The sequence below is a fragment of the Carassius carassius genome, chromosome 2 (genome assembly GCF_963082965.1).
Source record: "Carassius carassius chromosome 2, fCarCar2.1, whole genome shotgun sequence".
Classification (NCBI taxonomy): Eukaryota; Metazoa; Chordata; class Actinopteri; order Cypriniformes; family Cyprinidae; genus Carassius; species Carassius carassius.
In genome coordinates this window covers 24,077,556-24,090,096 of record NC_081756.1, presented here as the reverse complement: position 1 = coordinate 24,090,096, position 12,541 = coordinate 24,077,556, and the positions used below count along the sequence as shown (strand labels likewise).

At 37.7% G+C, this 12,541-nt stretch overlaps 1 protein-coding gene across 1 annotated transcript; it reads right to left on the bottom strand.

Moving 5' to 3' along the window:
• Positions 1–2,858: 2,858 nt before the first annotated feature.
• Positions 2,859–11,772, bottom strand: LOC132106904 (rho GTPase-activating protein 1-like). The gene is made up of 13 exons (XM_059512995.1): positions 11,616–11,772; positions 8,497–8,641; positions 7,222–7,314; positions 7,050–7,137; positions 6,086–6,217; positions 5,903–5,989; positions 5,669–5,767; positions 5,439–5,549; positions 5,150–5,226; positions 4,864–4,941; positions 4,631–4,759; positions 3,499–3,602; positions 2,859–3,194 (listed from the first exon to the last, which is right to left on the bottom strand). Exons 2-13 carry the CDS (start codon positions 8,630–8,632, stop codon positions 3,024–3,026), a joined length of 1,305 nt encoding a protein of 434 aa, XP_059368978.1. The 5' UTR covers positions 8,633–8,641; positions 11,616–11,772; the 3' UTR covers positions 2,859–3,023.
• Positions 11,773–12,541: the final 769 nt, after the last annotated feature.

The window sequence follows — 12,541 nt, the reverse complement described above, 5'->3', positions numbered from 1 at the left end:
TCGACAGCGAGAGTTGGGGTCTGTCATACAAAGGCTTCATCTGGCATAACAGAAGGAGTCACAAATACACAGAGCCTTTTTATGAAAGAAATACAGTCCTTGGGGTTTTGCTGGACTTGAGCGCTGGAACACTGACGTTCTTCTGGAATGGAGTGAACCTCGGGGTGGCCTTCACTGGCCTGGAGCAGGTACTGTAAATATCACTGCATTGAGGATGTGGAAGTACTGGATGTAAGTTATATGTGGGGATTTATAATGCTCTTGTAACTTTTGTGTTCCTTTCAGGCCAGCGAGGCTCTGTATCATCTGGTGAGCTCCACGGCTCCTGAAACTCCAGAGAATCTCCTCCCTACAGGAACAGTGCATTCACATCATCACACAGTCCCTCTCACATTATAGACACGCACACGAATTACCATTACCCACATCTCTGCTCTGTCAAATACACAAACATGTGCATTTATAAAGGAGGTATGACCTGTTTCTGATTCATTTAGAGCATGCCAACCTCAAATATCAACACAAATATGTCTAGTGCAGCAGATCCATTTTATATGCAGCCTACCTCAAAAATTATATTTTTATTACTTCAGCTGAACAAAAACAACATGTGTGACCCCAATGTAATCATATTACTGTTTGTATTCTTAATTTATATGCCATTTCTGCATTTTATAGATGATGTTGTTGGCAATGATTGTGTACCAAAATAAGATGTAATTACCTGTATTTATAATTATTTGTAACTTTTTAGGACCAAATATGTAAAAGCCAATTAAATATAACTGCCTGCTTTAATATGTATTGAGAAAACTGTGGTAAAAGTGTTTCTATTTGCTCACCAAAACCTGTGGATGTTTAAAAAAAAAGGGGGGGAGGAAATATCACACCATCTCTAACGATTTATTACTCTGAAATCACAACATGATATACAAAAGTAAAGATTTCAAAAGCACAGAATACACATTAACAGCCAAAATGGAAGAAAAAACCTTCACAAAAGAAGTAATGAGTTCCACCTGGAAACCAGATATACACGTCTACAGTACAGGGGAACAGGGAGGTGTTTGGATACAGATACAACAAAATGGCACAAAGTCTACAGATCTGTCCAGAGAAAGGGAATTTAACAGCTAATATCATCGCCAGTTCACTCCATTAAGGCACACGTACACTTGGGTTTGAGGGCGCTTGTCTAAAACTATTTAAGCCACTGGTTCACATGTCAATGCTCGGATGGATTGACATGAACAGGACGTTTACATGACACGGTAAACAGTTACAATTTTATATCAAGGCTAATGACACTTACCCAAGTACCTGCTTTATGGTTCTCTTGGATTTCAGACCCATGAAACAAGACTCTATTGTGCGAAATCTGGACGATTCACTTCACATACAGAGCCCTGGGACACAACTAAAATGTCGCTGTACTATTATGTACTCCAGTACACCAGTGATAACTCATCGCACTGTGATATGTTTCTTCAAAGATAAAACCACAATTTCACTGATAGGACAAAATGACATCAAATAGTTCTTTGCTATTTCTATCTTGATTTGGGCTTTTGTTGCACCCAAATGCACCTATGTTTAATGCCACTGTCCTCGACAGGCAGTACGTCTTCCAAGTTACAAATAAATTTGATCACACAAACATTTTAACCATATAATATTTGCCGAAAATAAATATGTCTAGGGTAGAATAATACAACAGCATTACTGAACAAACCACACACAACTCTGTGGACTGTTGGCAGACATACAGCATGTATATAGGCGTGTGTGAATATATATATATATATATATATATATATATATATATATGACATATATGACCCTGGACCACAAAACCAGACTTAAGTGTCAAGTTTACGAAATTGAGATTTATACATAATTGGAAAACTGAACAAATGAGCCTTCCATTGATGTATGCTTTATAAGGATCTGACAATATTTGGCCGAGATACAACTATTTGAACATCTGGAATCTGAGGGTGCAAAAATCGAAATACTGAGAAAATCACCTTTAAATTTGTGCAATTAAAGTCCTTAGCACTGCATATTACTAATAAAAAATGAAGTTTTAATATATTTACGGTAGAAAATTTACAAAATATCTTCATGGAACATGATCTTTACTTAATATCCTAATGATTTTTCCCATAAAAGAAAAATCAATAATTTTGACCCATACAATGTTTTTTTGGCTATTGTTACAAATATACCCCAGCGACTTAAGACTGGATTTGTGCTCCAGGGTCACACACACACACACATGCATATATAAATGTATACACACACATACAGTTTTTGATCATAAAAATGACTTTTCTGTTTCAGCATTATTAAATTTGTGCTGGCCATAAAGCATCTGCCCTGTTCCTGGAACCACTGAGACACCAAAAAAAGATGAAACAGATTATAGAAATAATAAAAATATAATGATATGATAATATAAATGAAAACTGAAAGCTCTTTGAGACAATACATAATATCATATATTTTATGTAAAAAGCAATAATCATGTTTAAAATAAGTGTTTCAAGTTTGAGTAGTAGTGCTTTATACTTGTGCCAACTATGGCTTACAAAAATGTGGCCGTGTGCATTTAGTCTTATTTTACTTGGAAAAATGAACTGAAACGAGTCTCTAACAAACAATATATGAAGTATTGCAGATGAGCTACCAAAAAATAAAAATAAAAGCAGCTACTTGTACACTTGGTTTATTGATCTAGGCCTCTGCTAACAGACCATATAAAACTCTAGTGCCTGTGCCAGTACCATTATGTCTGACAGTACCCACATGACTTCTGCAGGAAAGAAAAGGAGACGATTGTCAGAATTTGTCAGCTTGACCACTCTGCACCCTCCAGTATCCTTTTTTTATTTAAAATACTCATGCATTTGGCAATACTGAGGGAGACATGAAGGACGGGACACAGCCACAGAGGAGCAAAGCTATGGAACTAGGAGGGACAATAACCAGAGAGGAGTCATCGTGAAAAGTTCTCCCGCTCCTCACTGGGTAAAGACCTCCTGATGTAGGTCGAGCAGGATGCGGGTGAAGTTGTTGATTGGTCCGATCGCGCTGAGTGTCATAGAAGCATCCTGCCCCCACAGCAAGTTGGGCCCAAACACCACAGCCAGGTTGGCATTGGTCATCTTATTGACTTCACTCTCAGCAGACACCTGCACATCAATAACAATAAAGATCAGAAACACTAAAGGGCTTGAAGGAGAAAGGAGGAAAGAAACTAATTATAAGAAGTTGCATTTAAAATTCTAAATGCAATATAAAAAATAAGTATAATAATAATATGTGCATTTATATTATTGTTATATATTTACACACACACACACACACATATATATAAAATATGTAGATATATATAATTATATAATATGTAAATATATAATTAATATAAACTTTAAATAAAACTTAAATTAAACTTTTAAATAAAAATAATTTTTGCTGAGCATTGATGAGCATTACCTGAGCAAGAAACTGTACAAGGAAGCGCAGTGATGCATAGTTCTCCTCAGGAAGTGACATCAGCATGTTCTGAATCCTCTCTGCCTGAGACTCTGTGTCAACATCTGATAACACATCACACGTGGAATGCAAATCAAGTTTGTGTGAATGTGTGTGTGGTGTGGTCAAGTCACTTTCAAGGCTCATTGTAAAAAGTCTACATGCAAAAGCTGTGGTTTTAACAATCAGTAAACAAATGTCAGTATAGTAGGTGTACAGATTAGGGATGTAACGATTATCCGCGAGCCAGTTGAAAATCGATTCAAATTTGTGACGATTCAAATCGGTTGAGATGCCAAACAAATCGCGATACAATTGGAGTAGGAGTTCCTATAAATGTATCTCTGAGGGGAACTATCTTTAGAAATGTTTACGTGGTATTTTCTTTTCATCTTGCATCTAAACAATGCATATTAAAGTAGTGTTCATAAGCGCTGAGCTGCTCGAGCAAACACTGTATCACTGCTGTTTATAAGCGCCACCTGCTGTCAGAGAGTGAACCTGCGTCTCATTCAGCTCGTCTGCGGTTTCATTCAGATATGTTTTATGTGGTATAGTTTCACTATACCACTAAAACTAAAAAGAACTAAAACTAAATTCAGACCATACTGTTTCTGCTTCTAATTTTTTTATTATACAATCTAATTTAGATTAAAAACTGCTCATGTTGCATGTATGTATCTTTTTTTGGATCATGATTAAAATGCAGTGGTTGCCTCTAATTTTAAATGGAAAGGGCACAGACAAAGCCTTAGTTTGTTCATAATAAGATATTTATTTTACTTGTAAAACTCACTTCCTTGAGTTGGGGTTTGTTTTAAAATTTCAATTTAGTTTGGTTATATTTCGATTTCACAAAGAAACAATGCAGGAATAGCCTAATAAAACGACACCTTTTCAATTACTGTATGTCTTCAATCTCATTTTGCAAAAATCGTGAAGCGAATGGAACCGTGAGTTGAGTAAATCATTTCATCCATTGTACAGATGTGTGTGTGTGTGTGTGTGTGTGTGTGTGTGTGTGTGTGTGTGTGTGAGCTTTCTGGAAGCTGCTGGTGTTGATGTGTGAGTGTGTTGTGTTTTGTGTTCTCACTGTGGAAGTTGACAATGTCGTTGTAGAGCTGATAGGTGAGCAGCGGCTCTGGCAGTTCTCTGAGGAACATCTTTAAGATCACAGCTGACAAGTGGACATCGTCCAGCTGAGATAAACTCACTTCCTCTCCTACAGACACACACACACAAGATTTAAAGACCTGATGACAATCGTTCTTGTGAACAGGAAATGTGTGAGGATTCTTCTGCATACAGAGCATCTCATGAATTTACCGGAGTTATATTTCAGCTTAACATCCTTAACCAAAGAAACATTAGCAGAACGCCGGAATATTCCCTCTGTCTTGAGACCTACAATGAAGATGGGAATAAAATTCACATTCTCAATTTAAGAAAGTAAATAAATAAAGTTTAAACTATTCTATAATAAACAGAATAGCCCCCCCCCAGGCTAAACAAAAAGACTACTACTAGTATATCCAACCTTACATGGATACATACAGTACACTTACGTTACGTAAAAGTTTGATTATAAATCTGACTTTACTAAAAGACCTACCGTTCTCTTGCAGGTATCCAATGGTGTCACGCATGACTAGTGGAATTCCCTCCGAGTCTGCAGCCCTGTGTCTCAATCTGATTACAAGCAACGACACAAAACATCACCTAAATAAGCTCCTCCAAAAAAAAATTTCTCATAGTGCACAATCAAAGAGTAAAAATATAAATTCTGTAGTATAAATGAGACTACATCTTCAACTACATTCGGTCCAAACATTCCGTCAGGAATAATATCTTTAACAGTAGCTGTGTGAGATATGAGAGGAACTGTTAGCGACGTTACTTACACTGACAGTGGAACCCCAAACTGCTGGAAAGGAAGAGGAGGACTACGAGGGGGAGAGATCGGTCCAGGGACGACAGACGGCTTCAGGGACAGATGGATCTTATCGTCATACCTACACAAAGAAACTCCTGAATGCACCTCAAAAGAACTTATAATCCGGCCTCAGATGTGACAGTGTGATTCAAACACATGAATACATGCCTATATAAAAGCATATATAGAATTTCTTACTCTCGGACTCTGTTGGGGATCACCAGCTGATCACACTTCACAATCTCCTCCAGTTCACTCAAATAATTGATGTAATTTATCTTGCGGCCAAATTTAAAGCTGTGAACAGAACATAAGCACATGATGTATTACGAAGTATTATGCGTTCAGGCTGTAAGATTCAGATTACAGTACAGATCACACTTGATAATCAAAGTGAGAATAAAATAACATTGAGTGTAGTGTGGCACGGACCTGATGATGGGTTTGAAGAGAATAAGGAGGGTTCTGATAAACATGGTGGGGTGGACAATGTACAGCGCCTTGATATTTTTCTTATACCTGCAACAGACACAGCAAACTGAAGCTTGAGGTTTGCTCTCGTGTGCCGCAGTTAAAAGCACTCAAGAGCCTCTCCCTAACAACAGCGTCACTCACTTCCTGTCAAACTCTCGATAGGCATCTCGAAGCCAGCTTAGAGAGGGCTTGTTCTCGCTGGTCAGACCATGATGGAAGTAGATGAGGGTATAATCACTCTCCACATACTTATCAAGAGTCTGCTTCAAATACCTGCACACAAATATCAATGAATGCACACACCAAATCAAAACTTGTTTGAGTTCATATTAGACACTAAAACCAACAGAAGGAACATCTGCACTTATTGTTATATTTATGAATCAGCTTCCAATTACTGAAACTTTAGGTTTTATTTATACACTTCAGCGCCTGTAATATATGCTCTAGATTCCATTACACAAACCCTTCTGTTCTCTGACGTTCCCAATAGGGAACTAAACTAAGTCTTGATTTCACTTCATTAAAAACGTCATTGTCTTAGGGTGCTTTGCCCCACTGAACACATGATTCATTTAGAACTCAGCATACGAGTGGTTGACATTTAACCCCAAAAATGAAGAAAGGAAAACCTCAAAAATCGTCCTAAATATATTTCTCACGGGAATATACATTTTGGCATTTTAAGATAACTAGTTTAACTTAAGAATTGACAGTTAATCCCTGAAATCATCAAATGATGTGGCATATGGTGTATCATACATTTATATAATAATGTAAAATGACATATTTATTTTCAATAATCATTCCACTGACTGGCCAATCAGAGCACACTGCGCTTTTCAGAACGATGAGCTTTGTAAAAATCGATGTGTTTCAGAAAGGAGGGGCATAGAAGAGAAACAATAATGTAGAGTATGTGGAAAATTTATGTGTTTTTGAACCTTAAACCGCATAAACACATTGCATTACACCAAATACAAAAAATAATGGCTTTTTTTTAGCAACATCATATGACCCCTTTAATAAGAGGCGACACAGTGTATTGAGCCAGGCATGATACATCTAATGAACCACTTAAATGAAGCAGAGCAGCGATGCCTACATGAGAAGTTTATGATGATCCAGCTGATGTTGGGGAGGCATGCGGCAAGCATTAAAAACAATGACCTTCCGACCAAAGTTATCATCACCTAAAAAGAAAGATAAAGATCAGGAGATTTTAGAATTAGAATTAACCCTCGCTGGTGATGCTTGTGCATTTCATAACACCTCACCTGCAACCTCCACAATCTGATGTCTGGCAATGTCATAGAAGGGGTCGTCCCAGGACAGATGTGATGGGCTGCCAAGGCTTTTAATATCTGAAGCTGCAGGAAAGACTATAATGAATGCTACATTTTAAACAAGTAAAAAAAAAAAACAATTTGCTAACTTAACCAGATGATCAGGATTTGAAATGAATAACCACCAACCCAACAAATGCAAGTAAAATCAGCCATGGTAATAAATATCATGTCCCCCAACCAGAAGCCTTCAACATCAAAACAAAAGGCATAAAGAGGGCCACACATTGGACCAGAACCATTTCCTGAACCCCCTAGGAAACATAGCCACTTCTTCTGAGCTGTTCTCACCTTTCTTTTTTTTATGGATATATATGTGTGTGTGTAGCTCAAGTGGTAGAGCATTGCATTAGCAGCGCAAGATTGTGGGTTCAATTCTCAGGGAACACATGTTAACTACAAAATGTTAGTCTGAATATACTGTAAGTCGCTTTGGATAAAAGTGTCTGCTAAATGCATAAATTTAATTTAATTTAACATAAATTGTCAGCATGCTAAGCTTCAACGTATTAAACACTAATCATTAATTTTAGGGTGACCTATATTTGGAATTACAACAAAAAATAAACAAGAATTTCTATTGTATTTATTAATTTTTTTTTTTTACAAATACATTTTTAAGGTATTGGTAAAAAATGGTTGACTGTCGTAAAATTGAAGGCCATTCAATGATTAAGAATCAGGTTTAATAAAAAATATTTTCAAATTTAAGCAGTGATTTTGACCATCAAGTTTATTTCTGATATTTTTGTTCCAGCTAGAAGAAATTCTGAAACACCAGAAACTTAATTTAGTAGCCAAATTGTCCACTAAGTAAAAACGTTGATTTCAAACTCTGAATTACACTGGACTTCACGAAGCCCGCCCTGTAAGAGGGGTAAAGTGTGCCTCTGGGTATATGCCTGTGTAAGTGTGTGTGAGTGTGTACTGTATGAGTAATGCTGTATGACTCCTTCAGTTCTCTGCTGCCTCTTAAAAAGGCAGTGACAATTATATCAACCGGAAGGTTTCCGCTTCACTTGCCTCTAAAAATATAGCAAGCATATGATTGGTATTCATGATAAGCTGGTAAAGAAGTTGACAATTACTTCCTTTTTCTTACACTGCTTTATTCTTTGAAAAGATCAGTATAATTCTGCAAAACTGAATGTCAAAATGATTATTATCCTGTATGACACACATAAACTCCCACCACCATGCACTCACCGGATTTGCTCAGGCTAACAGGGTCATCTGGTGGCCACTGTTTGTCCTGAACCAGTTTGAGCTGGTCCAGGGCAGCGCTAGGAGAGTCATCTCCTCCCAGATCATCGTGAAGGTCCACCAGCAGTTCAGAGGACATGATGGTCCTCTTAGACAACACAATTCACACACAAAGGTTAGACACAGAACAGCACGTTACAATCCCACACAATGTAACTCTGAGATCTGTGAAAGCTCAGCTGCCGTCACACTAGGTTCCTGTCTGTCCAGCATAAGCCCGGGTAAATGCAGCATTTTCACACGGGCACACTTGCATGTTTAGTGACTTCCTGACACACATGATTGACCACGATGTCAAATGCTGAACAGGTCGTTTGAGTTTGTTCCGTAACTCAACCTAACCCCCCCTTAAAATGAAAATGAATCTCGTGCATACTGGCATTTCAGAAAAGATCAGGGTAGTCATGATATCGGTACTGAAAATTCTTCAACGATTCCCTGTCCCTTCTCACAAAACTCAAAAAAACAAACAAAAAAAAAAACACCTTAACTTCTTCATTGCAACAATATCACATTCAAAAGAACAGGTAAATGGTTGCATTAAATTTGATTGTTAAATGAGCTACAGTAATTGTGTCTATTAAAAAAAAAAAAAAAAAAGCATGATTAAAAATGATTCATTTCCAGATCACATAATCACTAGCTGCTCTGCCCTGCCATGTGCACTCCATCGTGAGCAAACTAAACCCAACAATTAATACCTAATGTTCTTTCTAAGACAGTCCACAGTGCATTCATTTGACAGCTCGCCTGTTGTTTGAATGTTTTTATTTGCCACAACCATAATGATCACAATCAATCTTCTCAGCGCGCATGTCGGAAAGGTCAAGATTTGTGGAACTAAATTCTTAATAATATTATTATTTCTTATGTTATATATTTTTGAATCTGTGTGTAGCTATAGGGCTACCAGAGCAGGCGTCAGTAGAGCTCAGACAGTGATCTGCTGTGACAGTTCTTCTGCAATGAGGCCGTCCAGCCGGATACTGACAACAATTCTCTGTTTTACCCTTTGCACCTATTTATATCCTCAACCCTAGAAGAGCCAGTTTCACATTTACTATCATCTGTGACAGCCTTTGTTCTGCTATCTCTAAATAAAGTGATAGCATTAGAGCAGTCTTCAGGTGATGTAACCTGGGCCATTAATCTGTCGCTCTGATTAAAGAACATCTCAGTTATCTAGCCTTGTTGTACTGACAACACTCTTGCTATAGATTGCTTATAGTCAAAGAAACCGTATAAAGAAGCTTTCACAATTCTTAGGTTAGTTGGACTATCGTTGATATTGATACTTTATACATCTCTTGGTTCTAACCAAACAGCACCTGTCCAAAATCAATCCTGTCCCTCTCTACAGTGCCATCTCATTCATAGCCAGTTCAAAAAGATCGTCAGCAAAAACTATGAGCCTCATTCACACTTTTGCTTCAAGGCTGCACTCAGTGAATTAACCAGCACTTCAGACAGAAACAAAGACCCTAAAGAGAGCATAAAACAAGAGACCTAAAGAAACCCCGAAAACCTCCACACCTCCAAAATCAACTACACTTTCTAAAATATAAAGACCACAACATAAAGCAATAACTGCCAGAATAAAATCAATAGCTAGTGCTTTTCTCATGTACTAATGAGCTTATTACAATTATTAACAAAATACATACAATCAAGAATTCACTCTAAATTATAATATTAAGAGCAAAAAAAAAAAAAAAAAATACAGAAAAAAAAATTCTGTACTTGATTTCTGCCCATTCACATGTTAGTACATCTGTGGCTGGTCACTAATACTGAGAGCCAGACATCGCTAAAACCAGCTCCATATCCCTGTAACGTTCCTCAGTCATAAGTTACTAAACATCTGCTAAAAAAATGCAAATGTGATAATTATCAGTTCCATTTCAAGTACAGCCAGATGGTTTAGACGTGCTCGGCTGACAAACACAGTGAGATACCACAGAATAATCAGCAGAAAGGAGCAGACGAAAGCAAAACTGAGTGTGAGGTCTAGATCTTAACAGCATCATGTGATTCTGCTCTTCTCTCTGCAGTGTCACCATCCACACGTGGATCCAAGGAAGAGAAACACGTACAGAACAAATGATCTCTGCACGTCTCTGACGATCCCCTCCGCTAACTGCTGGATTAACTGTGATAAGGTCATTTGCGATAAGGTAGACATTTATTACGGTAATTAAGAAATTGTAAGAGAGAAGGGGGGGGGGGGTCGATATGAAGGATTTCCTTCACTAGTCATTTTTAAAAGGCCCTGCGGTGAGATAAATTGTTTTCAGAAAAAATAAAGGTTAAATGTAAGTCTCTCAATTAATGTGAGGTCATAAAAAAATGCATGCACAATAATAATAAAATAACAACTAATGGCTGTTTAAAAAAATAGTATCGGATGAAGAAGACCATGTTACGCTGCAGTGCATGTCAATAACCCAAAACCCCTTTTTTGTTAAACAGGTACCACCATGTACTACAAATAGCCACGGTAGAGCCAATATTTTACCTCATGAACAATATTACAGGAAAACAATCGACATTCGGGATAAGGGCTTAGCGCTTGGTAACGTTAGTCTATGAGCGATTTCTCTGTGGCAGGTAAGACAACATCACCGATCGTGCTCTTCCAACTTTCAGAGTGTTTTAGTAAAATGACAAACGTTTGCTCTCTTTTTGGTCGTCTGATGTAGATACACGTCTATCAAGAGAGACAGTGTCTGATTCCCAGCGTTTCTAGGGAAACGCAACATCTGCACGCGCAGCCGCGCGCCTGACAGCACGAACAGAGTCAACATGTAGACATGTGGTTTCATAAATAATACGCAATAGTTAAGGGCTCAGTGATGGCGAAAAAAGCCAGATGCCGCACATATTTGTGCAGTAACATCATTCGACAGTCTGCTAAGCTAACTAGCTACAAATCTGTTTAATATTGACTCACGAAAACGGAGATTCTAACAAGTGTCGCCCTGCCGAGTGACTAGAGGCTTGTGCGGAACAGAGAGCAAAACAACAACAGACGTTATGAATCGAATATGGAGAAATTAATTTACCTAATTGTCAGCGCTCCCTATCGAAGTCTTCACCAAATTTCATGCGGCACTTCCTGTTTGCGATCCGTGTAGTTGAGTGTAAACGGCCCGGATGCGGGAGGGGGACGCCTGACCACACCTCCGAGAATGTGGTGTGTTGTGATAATCGTCGAACAACGGGGAAAATTGCCCACATATTAATATCTAATTGTCTAAAGCAAACGCACCAATGTACACATTTTATACTGCTCTTTGTGGGTTCAGTCTTTTATCATAATGTGTTGAACACAATGATCTGTAAATATGCTCTCTATTATGGATCAGTGGTTGAACAGGACAAGAGCCATAAATGTCAGCCTGCCTCTGTGTCACTCCTTCATTCTGGGACCATTGAATCAGTGCGACACCATACGTGAATTACAGTTACATTATAACCTTGTAAGAAATGTATTAGTTTATGTCTGTTCAACCGAGGTGATTGCCCTGAAACTGCCTGACATTTATTTTAGCATTGGATGACATTTTAGTGTGAAATACATAAATTCAGAAATTAAAGCATTCAGTGATCAGTTGCACGACATCCTAAATGATCTGGGAAGATGATTTTTTTTTTATTGAATTACTCTTAATAATTTTGTCTGCATTCCCATTTTATGCAAATTTACTAATAGGAAACTTTATGGCCTTTAAATTGCTATTTTTTAATCTTCTTTCAAAGCATCACAGCAAAATACAGTGGATTTGATAGTTGTGAAAAATAAGCGCATCTTTGGTGTGTGTTGTAATCTCCCTCAAAACTGTTATCATTCAAAATCACAGTTCCTTCTCTATTTCTGTATGGGAGGAACCTGGCATTTAATTTAATTTAATAAAAGCAGAATTACATTACATGTGTTTCATTATAAACAAGACACCTGCCCATTCTCACCTTCAAAACACAGAAAGAA

Excerpts from the sequence above, each read along its gene's own strand:
- LOC132106904 (XM_059512995.1), bottom strand. The coding sequence starts at position 8,632 with ATGTCCTCTGAACTGCTGGTGGACCTTCACGATGATCTGGGAGGAGAT. Across the intron at positions 5,990-6,085 it reads TATCGAGAGTTTGACAGGAA|GTATAAGAAAAATATCAAGG; the intron begins GTGAGTGACGCT and ends TGTCTGTTGCAG. Across the intron at positions 5,550-5,668 it reads ATCCCCAACAGAGTCCGAGA|GTATGACGATAAGATCCATC; the intron begins GTAAGAAATTCT and ends TTCTTTGTGTAG.